Source organism: Monodon monoceros, unplaced genomic scaffold (assembly GCF_005190385.1).
Source record: "Monodon monoceros isolate NGI ecotype Baffin Bay Population unplaced genomic scaffold, NGI_Narwhal_1 Super_Scaffold_5, whole genome shotgun sequence".
Taxonomy (NCBI): domain Eukaryota; kingdom Metazoa; phylum Chordata; class Mammalia; order Artiodactyla; family Monodontidae; genus Monodon; species Monodon monoceros.
In genome coordinates, this window is record NW_021703782.1 from 17,844,855 (window position 1) to 17,865,315 (window position 20,461).

Genomic DNA, 20,461 nt, shown 5'->3' on the forward strand with positions numbered 1-20,461 from the left:
TTTTTGACGGCTCCACCTTTCTTCTACATTCCATTCTTTCCCCTATTAGTAACTGTCTGAATCTGCCCTTTGGAACTCAGGGATGGCCTGGGAGGCTGAAGTCTCTTGACTACAAAACATCAGGGGACAGGGAAAGCTTTTTGTTCCTAGCAGGGCCCTGCAGGGTCCTACTTGGTTTCAAAATTGCAAAAAATGAAAAAAGATATCTGTTCCATTATGAATAAACTGGTGAATTCACTTTTGAAAAAATACGCTATTTGTCCTTTACAAAGGAAGCCCACATGATGGCAAGCAGGTTAACTAATGCACAGACAGAAAATTCTATTCCATTAGGAGGACATTTTCTCAAGACTATAAGGATTTAGCAATTTGGACAATCTGATTTCAGCCATGAGCTTTCCCAGTTTTGCCCTTGAACCTCCACATACGCCAGGTATGAAGATGGCCTAAGACCCACAGTGTGACACACCCGATCCAGCGTCTCTGGGCACCGTGGACCCTTGGACAAGCATTTCTCCCATATTTCTACCCTGCAGCAGGAAACCGATTTCTCTGTTCAAAGTCAGTTTAGGGAGCGCGCAGAGAGCGAAGGGAAATGTAGTCTTTCTCCCTCCACAGCCCTCCTGGTCTCTAGGGGCTCCCTCTGCGCAAGTGCAACTTAGGCCCCGCCTCTTCCCTTTTGAGTTCACAGGTCTGGAGAGGGGAAGATTGTAGAGCGTTTCTGTCGGGGTCTCATGTGCGAGAACTGCGCAGCCGGGACGGGGACTTCGCGTGGCCTGGAGCTTTGCTGAGAGCCGCATTCTTGTGGCGGGGGCGGAAGTGGTACGTCTCGGGCCGCCCTCCGGCCCAGGCGGGGCCGCAGTGCCCGTGTCTGGCCTGGATCTCGGCCCTGGGAAGGTGGGTGGGGCGATCCCGGTTCTGGCCTCGTGGTCTCGGGGGCAGGTGGAGCTGAGACCTGTTAGGAGCGGGGACGGTGCGTGTGGGGACAGAATGCCCGGCCCCGCCTGCATCTGACGGGGGGACGCCGGGGCGGACAGTGGGAGGGAAAGCGCGGTGGTCACGCTGGCCGTGAGCGGGCCAGAAAGCGCGGGAGGAGGGTGTGCTGGGCAGCCCTGCTCTGGAGCGGGAGAGACCCGGTCACTTACAGCCGTGTCACCGGTACTGTGGGCGGAAGAAGTAACCTGGGGACGAGTCAGGTCTGCAGAGGAAGCTATGAATAATGCCTGCTTCATGGCGTTGTTGTGAGAATTCGATATGGGTCATTTGGAAAAAGAGCCAAGTGCCAGGTACTGACCGCCGAAAAAGTTATAATAGATGTTGTTATTTAGAAGACACTTTGTTCCTTTCATTGGGTGGTTTACATAAGCCTCCCAATTATCTCGTGATAGCGGTATGAGCATCTGCATTCAACACACGTTAAGCAAAAAGCAGATCTGAGTCTCAGGGTGGTGAGGTGGTCCTGAGTTTGAGAGCGCCTGTGACTTCTCCAGGCTCACCCGGAATGTGACAGAGCCAGGAGTCGAACGGTCGTTCATACCGTTCAGTCATCAGAAGAAACTTATCAAGAGTCCCTTTTGAGAAACTGCAGCCCACTAGAAAGTATTAATTTTTAAAACTTTGCCATAAAGCACCGCATCCTTTTTATTGGGGCATTCTGTGCATTCTCTAACTCAAGGGGTAAACAGTTTTGCTAGGAAAATAGATAAAGGATGCAGCCTGTGTCTCTTTTTCTTACTGTTAATTTTAATGAAGTAGTGTCATCCTTTGCTGTACTTCAATCATCTGTTGTTCATTTTTTGTTTTTATTCAGTTAAATCAATTTACATCAATAGACAAAATTATTTTTACCAAATGAGAGTGGTAGGTTTAAGCCCCGTGATCATTTCAAACTGGTAGGTGGACAGATGGTGTTTCCACAGGGTCTTTCCTTTGCCTTTTCAAGGGCTAAAGGGATGCTGTAGGGAGGCTGCTTCTCAGCTGGGCTGCTGATGTGATTGGGAGGTGAATGTAGGAACTGTAAGGCAGGCCAGGTGTCCTGACCCTTTGCTCTTTTTGTCCCCCTAGCTGAATCTTCACCGTCCTCTACACTGTCCCAAAAACTACCGAAAATGAACATATCTAAGGTGAGCTCTTTATTCATCAGCTACTTTGTGCTGTGACAGATTTAACTTGATTTCAGATTGCTCTCAGCTTGTTTTCTTTAATCTACAAATATTAGATGTAGCTGAAATGGATTTTAGAATGTTAACTTACTCTTGAATTCCTGTGTAGACCCTATTTGCTCATGGGTGTGTTTTTTTGTTTTTGTTTTTAAATTTGTAACTGACATCTTTTTGCTAATATCATATTTGAATTTTTATTCCTGTATTGACAAACTAGATTAGCCTATAATTTTGTTTTCTTGTATACCTGACCAACTGTGGTATCTCGGTTGTGCTAGTCTTTTCAGGGCACTTTCCTGCTCTTTTCTCTTCTCCCCTCCCCTCCCTTCCCCTTTCCTTTCTCCTATCCCCCTTCCTCTCTTTTTCTCTCTCTCTCTCTCTATTTCATATGAGAAAATCACCTGCTATATATTTCCTTAAACTTACCTTTAAAATTGGGCTTTGTGAGTACATCTGCTTTTTTGTGTAGATGTAGATTATTGAATCACTTTATTTAAACAATCATAGATCTAGTCTGGTTTTCTATTTTTTTAATTACTACATTTTCAGAGAAAATTGTACATTTTTATCTGTTTTTAAATGTATTTCATAACCTTGTTGATTGTATTCTCTTATATCTGTTTTGTTATATCTATAATTTCTGTTTTCATATATTTAAATTTTTTACTTAATACAGGGAATGCTGATCAGAAAGCAACCAAATGTGTTGCTGGTTGGCCCTGTCATAAATCTAGAATTTCAGAGTCTGAGGATGGGTTGGAAATTTGTACAGGTAGTGTATTCTAAATACTGAGTTGAGGGAGCATACACTCAACCATTTTGCTGGTTCCCACTTCATTAAACCAGCTGTCAGTTTCTTTTTTTAGATAGGTGATACGTTCCTCTGACTCTAAAATCTAAGCAGAAAGCAGACTCATTGAGGTCTGTGATCATTTTGAATTTTTTTTTGTTGTTCAAAGAATGAATCAAGGTTATTGTTATTACTTTTTTCTAATGGAGTTTTTTAGTCTTGCATGATTTTTTGTCAGAATATACTTTCTCCATTGAATTGCCCAGACACCTAAATTAAAGAAATGTGTGTGTGCACATATGTTTGTATATATCATTTTTAGACTTTCTCTTCTTTTGATCTGTGTGTTTCACTTTTGTTAATATCACACACTATCTAGAGGTGGCTGTATGGTATGTCTTGAAATCAAGTAATATCAGCTCTCCAGCTTTATTGTTTTTAAAAATGGTTTTCATATTCTAGGATGCTTGCCTTTTTACATAAATATTAGAATTAGGTTCTGAATCTAAAAAAACCTGGTAAGCTTTTAATTATGATTTCATTGAATCTATAGATCTCTTTGTGGAGAACTGATACCTCCACCATATTGAACCTCCTAATCTATGAATTCAATATTTATCTCTGTTTACTAGGTGTTTTAGAGAATTTTGAGGTGAGAAAGGGCATCACCTGACTTATAATTTAAAATATAACTCTGAGAATGGACTCTAGTGAGACAGTGGTGGAAACAGAAGAGTTAGCAGGCTCTTTCAGTAATCCTTTCAAGAAATGATGATGTTAGCAGCTGTACTTTGAAGTGATCAAATTTTGAATGGATTTTAGAGGCAGAGCCAAATGTATGAAAATGCCTGCTTCCTTAGGACATTGCATATAAAGAGTATACTGTCAGATATTTTTGATAATATGAAAAGATTTTCAGTTTTTGTCTTACATTTTTAACCATAAACTTGATAGGAATTATTTCCAGAGGTATTTTCCATGTCACCTAATTTTGAATTCTTCAGATTGATGAGAAATGTGCTTTCACAGACATCAGTGTCATTCAGGGACGTGACTGTGGAGTTTACCCTGGAGGAGTGGCAGTGTATGAGCTCTGCTCAGAAGACCCTGTACAGAGATGTGATGCTGGAGAACTACAGCCTCCTTGTCTCATCAGGTGAGCCTACTTTATCATGCAAGTCTGCCTAGAGTGCATGTGATTTTCTGCTGCTTCTTTTTTTTTTTTTTTTTTTTTTTTTGCGGTACGCGGGCCTCTCACCGTCGCGGCGCCTCCCGCTGCGGAGCACAGGCTCCGGACCAGCAGCCATGGCTCACAGGTCCAGCCGCTCCGCGGCATGTGGTATCTTCCCGGACCGGGACACGAACCCGTGTCCCCTGCATCGGCAGGCGGACTCTCAGCCACTGCGCCACCAGGGAAGCCCCTCTGCTGCTTCTGTTTTTTAAAAAAAATTACCTATATTGAGGTATAATTAACAGAAAAGAAAATTCAGCAAGTTTCTGTTTATAATTGAGTGAATTTTGAAAAATGTGTACAGCTGTACCAGCAAAATCATGATACAGATTATTTCTATCACATGAAAATTTTCCTTTCTCAGTCAGTCCTCTCTTCCCACCCATTTTCTGATAATTATTGATCCACTTTCTATTTCAATACATTTGCCTTTTTTGAAATTTCACATACAAGGTTGTGTACTATATTTTTGTATGGCTTCTTTCATTTAGCTTAATTCTTTTGAGATTCATGGATGTTTGTTGTGTGTATCTGTATTTATTCTTTTTATTGACGAGTAGTGTTTTGTTCTATGCCATGTATTTTCAGTTGTTCATAAGACACTGAGGTCCTTATCAGTTTGGTGCTATCATAGGTAAAGGTGTTATAGATATTTAAGTCCATGTGTTCATTCCCTTGTGTAAAGACTCTAGTTGTGGTTTTCTGGGTCTCACGGCAACTATTTGTACCTATAAGAACACCTGGTTTTGTTGTGCTTCACTTTATTAGGCTTCCCAGATGTTACATTTTTTACAAATGGAAAATCTGTGGCAACCCCTTGGGTCTGACCACATGTATTGCTCCCAGTTTTCAAACAGCATTTGCTCACCTTTATCTCTGTGTCATGTTTTGGTAATTCTCACAACGTTTCAAACTCTTTCATTATTTTATTTGTTATGGTGATCTGTGATTTTTGATGTTATATTGTAATTGTTTTGGGGCATCATGAATTGCACCCATATGAGATGGCAAACTTAATTGATAAATATTGTGTGTGTTCACACTGCTCCACTAACTGGCCATTCCCCCATCTCTCTCCCTCTCTTCAGGCCTCCCTATTCCCTGAGACACAATAATATTGAAATTAGGTCAATTAATAACCCTACAGTGGCCTGTAAGTGTTCAAGTGAAAGGAAGAGTTGCATGTCTCTTACTTAAAATTAAAAGCTAGAAATTATTGATGAAGAAGGCACCTTGAAAGCCGAAATCAGCTGAAAGCTAGGCCCCTTGCACCAAACAGTCAGCTAAGTTGGAATGCAATGGAAAAGTCCTTGAAGGAAAATAAAAGTGCTAACTCCAGTGAACACATGAATGATAAGAAAGTGAAACAGCTCAATTGCTGATATGGAGAACATTTTAGTGTCCTGGATAAAAAGTCAAACCAGCCACAACATTCCCTTAAGCCAAATACTAATCCAGGGCACAGCCCTAACTCTCTTCAATTCTGTGAAGGCTGAGGAAGGCGAGGAAGCTGCAGAAGAAGAGGTTGAATCTAGTATAGTTTGGTTCATGGGGGTTAAGGAAAGAAGCCGTCTCTCTTAAGATGAATGTTCAAGGGGTATCACCAAGTGCTGATGGAAAAGATGCAGCAAGTTATCCAGAAGTTCTAGTTAAGATGATTAATGAAAGTGGCTACACTACACAACAGAGTTTCAATGTAGATGAAATACTCTTCCATTGGAAGAAGATGCCATCTAGGACTTTCAAAGGTAGAGAGAAGAAGTCAATGCCTAGCTTCAAAGCCCAGACTGACTCTCTTGTTAGGGGTTAGTACAGCTGGTGACTTTAAGTTGAAGCCAATGCTCATTTACCATTCTGGAAATTCTAGGGCCTTTAGAAATTATGCTGAATCTCTTTTGCCTGTGCTCTGTAAGTGGAACAGCAAAGCCTGGATGACAGCACATCTGTTGACAAAATACTTTACTGAGTATCTAACCTGTTGTTAGACCTGCTGCTCAGAAAAAAGATTTCTTTCAAAACATGCTCATTGGTTATGCACCTGGTCACTCAAGAGCTCTGATGGAGATGTAAAATGTGATTAGTATATTTATGCTTGCTGACACAACATCCATTCTGCAGCCCATGTGTTGAGTTGTTTTGACTTTCAAGTCTTATTATTTAAAAAGTATATTTTGTAAACATAGCTGCCATAGATAATGATTCCTCTATAGATCTGGGCAAAGTCAATTGAGAACATTCTGGAAAGGACTGACCATTCTAGATGCCATTAAGAACATTTGTGATTCATGGGAAAAGGTCACAATATCCACCGGAACAGGAGTTTGGAAGAAGTCGATTCCAACCCTTATGGATGACTTTGACAGTTTCAAATTTTCAGTGAAGGAAGTAACTGCAGATGTGGTGGCAGAAACAATTAGAATTAGAAGTAAAATCTGAAGATATGTCTGAATTGCTTCAATCCCATGATAAAAATTTAATGGATGAGGAGTTGCTTCTTGAAGAAGCAAAGAAAGTGGTTTCTTGTGATGAAATCTACTCCTGGTGAAACCACTGTCCATAAATTTAAGGGTTTATTTCTGGCCTCTCAATTCTCCATTGTTCTCTGTTTTTATTCTTAATGTGTCTATTCTTACACCGGTACTACCTTAATAGTATAGTACGGTATTGTGATTTATAATAAGAAAGATATATTTGGTCTTCATCCCTGTTCCTGACACAGAGTTCTAAAACCCTGGCAATTTCTAAGTGATACGAGAGATCGAGGTGTCTTACTCATAACAAGCCCCTTTCAACCATGCCTGAGTTCATGTTACTGAGGTGACTTTTGGAAACCCCCTGAGGATATAGGCTTGTTGCCAAGAATGCCAATCAAGTGACTAGAGAGTTGGGACTTTCAGGCCCATCCCCTGACCTGCTGGGAGGGAGGGGGCAGGGCTGGAGATCGACTTAATTACTACTAATAATTATTCCTATATAATCAAGTCTCCATAAAAATGTCTGAACTGTGGGGTTCAGAGAGCTTTGTTGTTGGTGAACACTTGTAGGTGGTGGGAGGCTGATGCTCCTGGACAGGGCATGGAAGCTTTGCCTTATGCAGCTTTTTTGTCGGCTGTTTCTGAGTTGTATGCTTTGTAATAAACCTGGCAATCTATTAATAGTAAGCAAACTGTTTTCCTGAGTTCTGTGAGCCATTCTAGCAAATTAAACCTGAGGGCCAGGATGTGGGAACCTCCCATTTATAGCTAGTTGGTCAGTAGCACAGGTAGTAACCTGGGCTTGTAATTGGCATCTGAAGTGTGAGGAGAGGCAGTCTTGTGGACTCAACCCCTAGCCTGTGAGATCCGATGCAAACTCCAAGTGGATATGTCAGAACTGAATTGAATGTAGAACACCTTGCTGGTGTTGCAGAGTTGCTTGGTAGTGGGAAAAACCTCTACACACTCAGTGACCAGCAGTGAAGTAGTATTGAGAATACATAAGTATGCTGTGAGTAGAGACAATAATATAAATGAGAAACAGTAGTGTTTTCTGTAAACAGAGTAATTGAAAAGTGTGAGCTCTCCAGTTTTTTTCTTTGTCAATTTCTGTAAAAGAAAGGAGCTGTGATTTTGTTAGTGGTTCCATTGAATCTGTAGCTCAATTTCTGGAGTATTGCCATCTTGACAACATTAACTCTTCTGATCCATGAACATTGAGATTCCAACCCTTATGGATGACTTTGACAGTTTTTTTCTATTTATTTAGGACTTTTAAAATTTATTATAATGATATTCTGTAGATTTAAGTGGTCTATTTATTTAGGACTTTTATTTATTTAGGACTTTTTTTCTATTTATTTAGGACTTTTAAAATTTATTATAATGATATTCTGTAGATTTAAGTGGTCAAATTTTATACTTTTGTTAAAGTTATTTTAAGTATTGTATTCTTTTTGATACTCTTTTAAATGAAATTGTTTTTATTTTTCATTTTAGGCTTGTTCATTGCTAGTGCATGGAAATACAACTGGGTTTTGCATATTTCCTTGTATTCTGCAACCTTGTTGAACCTGGTTATTAGCTTTCGGAGCTTTATTTATTTTTGGAATCCTCAGGGTTTTCTATACTGATTTGGTTTACCTTGCCCTTCCTTTCTTTGCTGTTTTATGATAAAATTTAAGCTCATGAATTGAGACTTGGTTTTACTTTTTTAATGTAAGCATAAGGCGCTATATTTTTCTTTGAAAACTGCTTTAGCTGCATCACACAAGTTTTGATGTTATGTTTTTATTTTCATTTAATCCAAGATATTTTTTTAAATGCCTGGTAATTTCCTGTTTGATCCATTGGTTTTGTAGAATTTGTTTACTTTCTAAGTATTTGTTTCATAATTTCTTACTGTTACAATTTTTATATCCTTTTTTGTGTGTTACTCCGGATAATATTTCATGCATGATTCAGTCTTATTAAATGTATTGAAATTTGTCTTAGGGCCTAACATATGATCCTGGGGAATGTTCCATATGTGACTGAAAATGGTATTTTTTCTAGATAGGGATTAGTTCCAGTGGGCTGATTGTATTGCTTAAAGCTTCTATATCCTTTTAATATCTTATCTATTTGTTCTATTAAATATTGAGAAAGGAATGTGAGTATCCAAGTCTAATTTATTTATATCTTCTTTCCTTTTTAATAGGATTTGCTTCATGCATTTTGAAACTCTGTTTTTAAGTAGTAAACCACTTAGGGTTATTACATCCTCTTGGTGGATTTTCCCTTTTAGCATTTTGAAGTTTTTATTGATATCCCTGGTGATATTTCTTTCTCTGAATTTTGTTTGGTACTGTATAGTCAGTCAGACTTTCATTTGCTTCTTGTGTGCTTCGTATGATATATACTTTTCTCTGTCCTTTTATTTCTAACCTATCTTTGTCTTTATATTCACAGTTGGTTTCTAAGAGACAGCAAGGTTGTCTTGATTTTTATTCACTCTGATAATTTTTGTGTTTTAGGGAAATGTTCACATCACTTATATTTAATGTTATCTTTGTGGTTGATACCTTCTGTTTTTTTCTGTCTTTATTTTTCTTTCCTTTTCCCTGGCTTCTCTGTGCTTTTTGTTTTTTAATTTTTGGCCACACCATGTGGCATGCGGGATCTTAGTTCCCCTACCAGGGACCAAACCCACGTCCTCTGCAGTGGAAGCGCAGAGTCTTAACCACTGGACTGCCAGGGAATTTCTTGTGCTTATTTTTAATGAATCTCTTTTACCCACTTTTGGCTTCTATGAAATGTACTTTTTGTTTTCTAGTGGTTGCTAAATATACATCTCTGAAGTATCAGTCTACCTTCAAGTAATACTTGTTACTTCAACTATGTCATAAGAATATTACAACAGACTATTTTCACTTTCTTTCATCCTTTGTGTTATTGTTGTTATTGATTTTATTTCTACATATCTTGTAATCCCCATAATGCATTATCTTCTTATAGTGTTATTTTCACTTCAGTATGTTTTTAAAATGAGAACAGTATTTTATTTACATATCGTCCATTTACAGTTCTCTTTATTTCTTTGTGTAGATTCAAACTTACACTTGTATCATTTGTTTAAATCTAAATGACTTATTTTAACTTTTCTTTTAGATCAGGTCAGCTGGCAGTGGGTTTATTTATTTATTTGTTTGTCTTAAAAAGTCATTATATTTTTCGATATATACTAGCGCTCTGAGTTCTGTTTGAGTTCGCTCAAAATTCCAAATAACTGGTTTGGGGAGAGAAGAGGAGCCTCATTTGATTTGGGGGCTGTTGAAACTTAATATTTAATTTTGGATCCTTTTTTTAGCTGAGAAAGTTGGTAAGGTGAATGATACACTGAATGTGTAAGATAAGTATAAACAGTTTGAAAATCTTATGTTTGGGCATATTGACTTTTTTTTTTAAGCTGCCATTTAGAATAAATCAAAGGGGAACAGAAATGTCTGCTATTCTAATATTAAAGACTTTTGAATCATCTTGGAATTGGTTAGAAGTGCAGTCTCTCATATATCATCCCAGAGCAACAACTTAATAGAGTGCTCAGTTGGCCGGGTGCCCATTGAAATTTATGAGGAATTCTTGGAGGCACTGAATGTGGCAGGTTTATTAAGACCGTATAGTCCTTTGACCTAGGAGGCCAGTGACGTTTCACAGTGCCTTTGAGGTCAAAAATTGTGATGATGACACTAAGATATTAGCCTTTTTCACCATTCACAAGTAAACAATGGAGTTTTCAAGTAACTGCGTGGCCGGACATGATAGAACGAATAGAGCAGGAACACGGGAGAACCTAGATGTCTTATTAAAGAGATCTGTGTCAGTTTTTATTTCTAATGTAAATATTGGTAATCCATAGCACAAAATCTTTTGGAGTCTTTCAGTGTTTTTTCCCCCAGGTGATATATTTTCCTGCCTTTACTTCCAATTTGTGACTTTTTTTTATAACTTTGTTTTCTCACCATGTTCCTGTTTTCTCTATCTTCATTAACATGTGGAGTGTATTAATAATAGCAGTTTTAACGTCCTTGGAGGCTAATTTAATCTCAGGTTACATTTCTTCTTCTGTCCCATTGATTGACTTGTCTCCTTGTTGTGAATCATGTTTTCCTTCTTTTCATACTTGGTCTCTTTTGATAGTGTGCTGCATGCATACTGTGAATTTTACACTGTTGGCTGCTAGATTGTCTTGTGTTTGTTTAAATACTTTGGGGCATTCCTGGGGGGGCGGTAGTAAATGACTTGGGAGTAACTTTAATCCATTAAGTGCTGGCTTGTAATTAAGCAAATTAACTAAATTAATTCAATGTTTGCTTGTTATTTGAGGTCTAGAGCATTCTTTAGTTTAGGACTAATTTGGTCACAGTAGTGGGACAATAATACCCTTTCGTGAACAGTGTCTAATACCTCATGTATTCCACATGTATTAGAAGATCTTTCCACTCTTTCTAAACATCCTGTCTGTGTTTACGCTTTGGGAATTTTTCCACCTATTGCATTTGGGTTCTTTTCCTCCACTGTTGGAAGTTTTCTTATATGAATATACAAATTTTACTCAAGGTGACCTTTCTGTTAGAGCTTCCTGCTTCTCTCTCAGTGTACCTCTTTCCTCTGAAATATTTTACTCCAGAAATTCTAATTGTTTTGGCTTTCCTGAGCTCCCAACATTGCCTTCTGTAGTTACTGAGATCAGCAGGCTGTGATTCGGTGTCTTCTTCCTGTACCATAACCTAGAAATTCTATTTCTTCCCTTCTCTCAGAGATCCTTGTCTTCCAGTACCATTGTCCAGTGTGTAATGCCTAAAGGTCATTATTTCATTGATTTTGTATGGTTTCCAGTTGTTTGGCATGTACCATTATTCCTCTTACACCATCATGGCCGTGACTGGAAGTTCCTATGCAGAACCTTATTTAAACCTCTGTACCTGTAGACTCAATGTTATGTATCCTTATGATTCAGGGGTTTAAGGAGATCAATTTCTTTTTAGATTCAGAAAAAACAACATTGTAGTTTCCTCTCCAAAGGAAAGGTCAAATGAGCACCATAATTATGCTACTCCCTAGAACTATTCCTTCCTTCACATTCATATGCATTAAAGCCAATGCAGCTGATCCAAATCCTAAATTATTTCCCATTTGCAGGGTATTGTTTAACAAAACCAGATGTAATCGTCAAGTTGGAGCAAGACGATCCATTGTTGTTAGAGGAAGAGATTCTAAGCAAGAGCCATGCAGGTGAGTTATTGAGTACAGTAGACAGGTCTCCAGGGGAAATAGGATCCAAAGTGGTCACTTAGAGGTGGACACCAGGAAATTGTTTAAATGCTTCCCCTTTTGAGGACTTATATCTTGAAGTTTAGAAAAAGTAGACCTAATATGATGTAGTAAGGGAGTGTGTAAGAAAAGGGATAAAATATAAGCACATTGATGTTCTCACTTTGCAGACAGTAAAATGGAAGATAGAAATCCACCTACGTAGATAGTAACTTTAAATATGAATGATATAAGCATTTCCATTCAAACATAAAATTTACTGATCTTTCATGTGGGTAATTTTCTTCAGTTTTATGCACTGCTACCTTAGATAGAAATCAAGAGTCAGTAAATTATGTGTTTGCTCCTGGTTTCTCTATTGTTTCTCTAGCCTGTTTAATTATCTCTACCCTAGTACCATTTCATATTGATTATAGCACCTTTATGACATGTTTTAATAATGAGCTGATCAAATTTCAAAATAATATTCATGAGGCTTTGTTTGGCATTATGCTAAACCTTGAATTTAACTTTGAAAAATTGAATTGAACCTTAACTAAGATCAATGAGTCCTGAATTATTTTTAAATGTTTACTTCATTTACAATTTTTTATTTCTAATTTTCCAAATTAATTTTAGGTATGTCTCTGATACAGTCTAATAGCATTTTCTTTTAATAGTTGACCTTAGCCCATTCATGTTGATTGACTGTCCATTGCTTCTATAATGCAAACTTATGTATAATGTTACAGAAACTCTTTTCGGTAATAGGCCTGTTTCCTTTATTTTTTAAAATAAGTATATTTTTCTCCCGGTAATTTAGTTAAGTTGTACTTTGGCTTAAGTAGTGACCTTAAAAATTATAATCTCAGGACTTCCCTGGCAGTCTAGTGGTTAAGACTCTGTGCTTCCACTGTAGGGGGCATGGGTTTGGTCCCCATCAAGGGAACAAAGGTCCCACGTGCCATGTGGTGTGGCCACAAAAAAAAATTATAATCTCATGTAAGGGCTTAATCATCTATTTATTTACACAGTATCTGATAATCACCTGATATGAAACCAGTTATGAGACTAAAATGCTTATTTTCTCTTCTGTCTCATATTTTAACACCCAACTTTAGTTTCTGTTATAATCTCTTAATTTTTAGGTTTTGAATATCAAAAATGACTATTACTTGATTTTAAAAACATATATTTTGGTTCCTAGTTTTTCACGATGAGAAAAACATCAGGATTATATCTCATCGCTTTTGTTACATCTTCCTCCTCCACATATTGGATATATTTTTTCTAAACGTCCAAATTCTTAAGGCTTCTAAAAGAGAGTTGTAAAACAGTACAGAAATGAGAGCAAACAATTACTCTAAATTTTATGAGTGATGTGACCTGCAGAAACTTGTGCTTAAGAAAGTCCTGAAGTTTCCCTGATACAGTCATATTCTATTTCTTGATGAGGATGATAGTTCCGTGGCTGGTCACTCTGTGGTATTATTATAATGGACAGAATAGTTGTATGTATATTTATGCTAAATTTCATATTTTTATAAATGTGAGGAGACAGATCATACAGTGAGAGATGATATTTGTTACAAATGTACTTCAGAAAGGATTTGTTTCTATAATAGATAAAGAATTCAGATCTCAAGACAAGTATCTTCTTAGTATGGCCTTCTGTGACTATTATATTTAAAATGTCACCCCTGTCCTTTCTTCTGTTTTATTTTTCTCCCAACCACTCATCACCTAATATACAATTGTCAGGTATTTTGTTTTCTGTCTGTCTCTTTCCACTGGAATATAAGCTCTCTGAGAGCAGATATTTAAAATATTTCATTCACTGATTCGGCACCTGAGACAAAAACTTGGGACTCAAATGTATGTTAAGTGTTAAACTACTGAAATTGTGAGTAAAAAGTCAAGCAGCCCATTAAAAAAAAATGTCAAAGTCCATAAACAGGTATTTCTCAAAGAAGGGAATAAATGGAATTTATGAGAAAAAGTGCTCAATTTGGGTAATGTGGGAAGTACAAATTCAGATTGGATCTCATATAGCATGATTTTATACCCACTCAATTCTCAAACATGAAGAGGTTTTATGATTCCAAGAGTATGAGGATATCATGTAGGGAAGCATCTACAAGGCAGGTAGCAGAATTAATTGGTGTAAGTATTTGGGAAAACAGATTAGCATTTTCTTTAAAGTTTAACATGCCTGGGACCTCCCTGGTGGTCTAGTGGCTAAGAATCTGTGCTCCCAATGCGGGGGACCTGGGTTCAATTCCTGATTGGGGAGCTAGGTCCCACATGCCACAACTAAGAGTTCACATGCCACAACTAAAAGATCCAGCATGCCACAACTGAAGATCCCACACGCCGCAACAAAGATCTCGCATGCTGCAACTAAGACCTGCCACAGCCAAATAAATAAATATTAAAAAAAAAAAAAAGTTTAACATACCTGTTCCCCATGACTCAGCAGTTTCACTCCCAGATTTATCTTCTAGAGTTTCCTACACTTTTTCACTGGGAGACAAAAATAAGACTTTCTTCATACAACATTTATAAAAAGCTCAAATCTGCAAAGAACCTCAATACTTATTCACAAGTGAACTTAAAACTAAATCATGATGTAGCAATAAAACGGAACATGGTACACTGTAGGGCAATCATGGTCTATGAATCTAAAATGAAAATTGTGCATATGAAATCAAGCAGAAGATGTTTATAGGTAGAAAAATGCCATACAAATAATGGTCAGAAACATAATAAACTGAATAGTGCCTCATTATTTGGAATAAGAATGTTAAAACACACACATACACAAATTAAGATATACGTAAAACTAATGTGTGTGTATAAATAATTTGGTGTATTGTAATGCACCAAAAAAGAATATTCCCTATTCCTCCCTCCTCTAGGATGTAATATATAATTAATATTGTACAGTTACATTAGGGTTGACAATAGAGCCAGGTAGGTGAGAGGTATTTCATGTTTATCGATGCACCAGTCAAATTTCTTTGACTTCTGAATCATCCTGTATATTGGCATTGAACCTGAGCCAGTGTAACCAAGAGTGGTCTGGGTAGCTCTGAAGCATACTGCACTTTTAAAGACAACTGATTTATTTTATATCACAGAGGGGTGCAAAAACAATCACAGAATGAGAGTTCTGTTCCAGATTTAGGAGCACAAAGCTGCATGAAATATATTTTATAGGATCTAAACTGGTATCAGCTGAGAGACAAACCATTATTTTAGGGATAGCTAAAAAACTGTGGACATGCCATAAATTTTAAGATGCATCCTGATTGAATAATGGTAATTTACTTAAAAGTGTGTGCCTCAGTGTGCATGTGTGCTCTCCAGGTATTCATTGTTAAGATAAATGGTATAGGCAGCACGTATTGTGAGAGTGTAAATTACTGGTGGGAACCTCTTAGAAGGTATTTTCTTGGTCAAGTTTAGAGAATAGCATTGCCTCAAAAAATATCTAGATTAATTGTTAGTCCTTAAGTTGGGATGTAGGGTTATGTAGAGAAAGGATGTGGGTAGAAGATAATTGTTGAAAATGAAAAATATTATTGTTGTTAAGGAACCACTGATGGGAGACAAATAGCCTGGCCAGGTTAGATTGGAAAATATCGTGGAGTTGTGGAATGATAGCTAGAATATCTCATGTGCCTGAAGTTGGTAAAAAAGGTTATTTTCCAAAATGATGCCACTTAACTCTTTTTATCTGTGGTATTTAGAGCAGTGTGTTCAGTGCCATCTTAGGTTTTAGCATAGGGCTGGCATTTTATGTAGAAAGTGAAAATAACCTAGGTAAGAGCAGTCAAATATATGAAAGAAACTTTTATGAGAAATGAATAAACTGTACATTTCTAAATAGGCTTTTGGAAACAGGTTGAAACGTGATATTAAAGGATCTCAGTTAATAGAAGCTGTGTGTTCAGAAGTAGATGGAATGCTTACATAGAGATTAGTCCTGGTTAAGACTAGTTTTAGGGGGAATTCCCTGGTGGTCCAGTGGTTAAGACTGCAGGGGGCACAGGTTTGATCCCTGGTCAGGGAACTAAGATCCTGCATGTAGTGCAGTGTGGCAAAAAACAAAAACAAAACAAAAAAACTAGTTTCAGGAGAGTGAGTGATCATAATGAAAAGGGAAACTTGTGATTTGATATTCAAGAGAAGTTTGTTGTTTACCAGCACGGATATAATAAACTAAGGCATCAGAGCCAGCATATAGAAGTGAATTCATTCCAGGTCAATATATGGTTTTACCTCTCATCAGTTTTACACTTCTTATACATTTGTAATTCTGTGAATAACTCCAGGAGGATTTGAGCTTGAGCCATAGAATTGTTTCTTTAATCAGAAGAAAATCAGTTCAATTATGAATTTATTTCAGTGTTGATGTGTAGAATAGAACAGAGGGAACTCCAGCTGGAAGCTTGTAGACTAATAAGTTCCTACCATCATAATCTTTAGTTGGAAGTATAAAGACCTAGACATTGATATTCTTCCTCAGTCCAATCCCTTCTCTGATATATTGTTTGAAAACCCTTACTGACTGATTTTTCTTGTAGTTCTACTTACTGCTAATAATCAGTCATCCCAGTGTCTCATTTTCCAGTTGCCTGAGTGAATCACTTTTGAGAGTCCTCTATTAGCTATTTACTGTTCATTTCCTTATTTTTAAAATGCCAGCTATATAGAGATAATCATCATAATTTTGGTGTCCTTTTTTCTCAAGGAGTATAGGAAACATACATTTGGAATTTATTTATTTTGGGAAGATGTGGTGGCTAGAAACCAAAGAGTCAAATACAATATAGAGCATATATATAAAGGCTGCATCCTATAAGAAATGTGTTTTAAGGCTTATAAGGCATTTTTATTTTCTTTATTTTATAAGACTGCAAACTTGATAACCTCTTAGAGAAAAGCCTGGAAAATCAAGGAAAATATTTGCAGCAAGACTTTTTTGCTCAACTTCAGAATAAAGACACAGTTGAGAAAACTTTCCGCCAGGAGTTACACTGCAGAGAACATCAGAGCACTCACTCAGAAATAAAGCCCTTTGAAATTGGAAGTAACTTAAGCCCTAATGCAGCCCTTACCATATCCCAGAAACTTGACACAAAGAGGAGCTTCTGTGATGATACCATATTTTGGCAAACCTTATACCCTCAGACTACCTTTACTGTACATCAGAGAACTCAAATGAGTGTGAAACCCTATGAAGAATGTGGAAAATCCTTCTCTAGGAAGTCATACCTCATTGGACATCAGAGAACTCATAGTGGGGAGAGACCTTATGCATGCAATGAATGTGAGAAAACTTTTACCCACATGTCATACCTCAGAGAACATCAGAGAAGTTGCATAGGGGAGAAACCCTATGAATGTATTGAATGTGGGAAAGCTTATGGCCATAAATCAACCCTAAAAAGACATCAGAGAACTCACACAGGGGAGAAACCCTATGAGTGTAGTAAATGTGGAAAAGCCTTCTATAGAAATTCTCACCTCACTGAGCATCAGAAAAGTCACACAGGGGAGAAACGCCATGAATGTACTGAATGTGGGAAAGCTTTTACCCACATATCATACCTCAGAAAACATCAGAGACGTCACACAGGGGCGAAACGCTATGAATGTGGTGAGTGTGGAAAATCTGTCTGTAGGAAGTCATACCTCATTGTGCATCAGAGAATTCACACAGGGGAGAAAGCCTATGACTGTAATAAATGTGGGAAAACTTTTAGACATAAGTCATCCCTAAAAATACATCAGCGTACTCACACGGGAGAGAAACCCTACGAGTGTAATAAATGTGGAAAATCCTTCAATAGAAAAAGTTACCTCAGTGATCATCAGAGAAGTCACACAGGGGAGAAACCCTATGATTGTAATAAATGTGGAAAATCCTTCCATAGAAAGAGTTACCTCACTGAGCATCACAGAATTCACACTGGGGAGAAGCCCTATGAGTGTAACAGATGTAGAAAATCCTTCTATAGAAAGTCTTACCTCACTCTGCATCAGAGAAGCCACACAGGGGAGAAACCCTATGAGTGTAACAAATGTGGAAAATCCTTCTATACAAAGTCTTACCTCACTGAGCATCAGAGAAGTCACACAGGGGAGAAACCCTATGAGTGTAACAAATGTGGAAAGTCCTTCTATAGAAAGACTAACCTCATTGAGCATCAGAGAAGTCACACAGGGGAGAAACCCTATGAGTGTAACAAATGTGGAAAGTCCTTCTATAGAAAGTCTAACCTCATTGAGCATCAGAGGAATCATACAGGGGAGAAACCCTATGTATGTATTCAATGTGGGAAGGCTTTTAACTGGAAGTCATTACTAAGTAGACATCAGAGAATTCACACTGGGGAGAAACCCTATGGATGTAATGAATGTCAGAAAGTTTTCACCTATAAAGTCAACCTCAGGTTACATCAGAGGGTCCACACATGAGAGAAACCCTATGAATGTAATACGTGTGAAATATCTCTCTCTAGGAAGTTTCACTTCACTCGGCATCAGAGAATTCACACAGGACAGAAACGTTAGGAGTGTAACAAGGGTGGAAAATCCTTCAAGAGAAATTCTCATCTACCTCTGCATCATAGAATTCACACGGGAGAAACCCTGTGAATGGGTTGAATGTGAAAAAGCTTTTAGCCAAATGCCAGTCCTAAACACTTCAGAGAACTCACACTGGGGAGAAATCCTATTATTAATGAATGTGGGAACGTTTTCATCTACAAACAACCTCAGAGTACGTCAGACAGTCCCCATGTGGGAGAAACCCTATGAATGTAATGGATATGGGGAAACTTTGACTGGAAGTACAGCATCAGAGGACTCAGGGGAAGATCAATGAATATAATAAACCTGGAAATTTTCCCTTTGAGAAATCAACCATCAATCAACAAAACTCACAGAGAAATCCCTCATGTGTATTGTGTATGGATAGTGTTTCAACCAGATTTCAGCCCTCATTGGACATTAGAGGACTCACACAAGTGGTAAATCCTTGAAATTAATCACTTATGAACAGTCTTTCCACCAGACTACTCAATGGGTGTTAGAAATTTACACAGAAAAAAATTCCTGTGAAGGTAATGGATGAGGAAAACTTCTCTCCCCAAAGACTACCTTCAATTTAATTGTACTGGAATCCAACATGAGGGTTGTGGGAATTATGCACTTTTTATACAAAAACCATCATCATGTAAATATGTTAGAGGATACATTTGGTTAATTAAAATACGTATGTCCCGGGCTTCCCTGGTGGTGCAGTGGTTGAGAGTCCACCTGCCGATGCAGGGGACACGGGTTCATGCCCCGGTCCAGGAAGATCCCACATGCCGTGGAGCAGCTGCGCCTGTGAGCCATGGCCGCTGAGCCTGCGCGTCCGGAGCCTGTGCTCCGCAACGGGAGAGGCCCGCTTATCACAAGAAGAAAAAAAAAAACGTATGTTCCTATTTTTTCTTACTGTCTTCTGGTCAGCGTATATAAGGAAGACTATTGTTACTGAATTGCCTCTTCAAGAAAGAAGCCAAACAGTGTTTTCTGCAAGACTTTTATTGTCTCAAGGTCAGCAGTGCATTTAGTGTGAACATTAGATTCACTATGCAAAAGTCATAAGCACAGTTGTTTGGAGAACAAATCTGATTCAGTCGAGGAGTTGCTGTGAACAGTGGTACTCAATATTTACACTGTAAACAGAAAAAGAAGTTGTATTTTCCTTCTCTTTTAGTTCAAAATATTTTAAAATTATCTGGGAGTTTTTTGACCCACACGTTATTTAGAAATGTGTTGTTCAATCTGCAAATATTCTGATATTTATAGCCATGATTTATTAATGACTAGCTTCATTGTCTTGTCATATGAGAAAATGTTTTGTATGATTTCTGCTCTTAAATTTGTTGAATTGTGCTTTCTGACCCAGACTGTTACCTATCTCAATCAAAGTGCTATCTGAGCTTAAAAATGTGTATTCTGCTGTTGTAGAATAAAGTATTCTATAAATGTTGATTAGATCCCATTGACTGATGGTGCTGCTCAGTTCTGCTATGTCCTTGTTTTGACTGATGAATCCATGAAGTACAAATGGAAGTTTGTTGAAATCTCAGACTATAATTGTTATCAGTTCTTGCCTCACCAATTTGGATGATCTGTTTTTAGGCACACACTCTTAAGGACTGTTATATCTCCTTCTTGTCTCTACCCCTTTATCGTTATGTAATGCTCCTCTTTATTCCTGATAACTTTCCTTTCTTAAAGTCGGCTTTGTCTGAAAGTAATAAAGCTACTCTAGTTTTCTTTTGGTTTGTGTTAGTATGACATTTTTTTCTTCATCCCTTTACTTTATTTCTTTTTATATTCATAGGGGTTTTGTACAGGTAGCATATTTGGGTCTTTTTTAAATCCACTCTGAGATTGTTTTTTCATTAGTACATTTAGATAATTCACATATATCTGTCATGTTTTAAAA

General features: G+C 37.7%; 1 protein-coding gene across 1 annotated transcript; it reads left to right on the plus strand.

The window, feature by feature from the left end:
• Positions 1–1,264: 1,264 nt before the first annotated feature.
• LOC114884248 (zinc finger protein 157-like) lies at positions 1,265–20,224 on the plus strand. The gene is given in 6 exon segments (XM_029203100.1): positions 1,265–1,286; positions 2,065–2,123; positions 3,982–4,108; positions 11,839–11,931; positions 16,868–18,348; positions 18,350–20,224. Coding segments are annotated over 5 exon segments (2,211 nt in total). The 5' UTR covers positions 1,265–1,286; positions 2,065–2,108; the 3' UTR covers positions 18,845–20,224.
• The last annotated feature ends 237 nt before the right edge of the window (positions 20,225–20,461 follow it).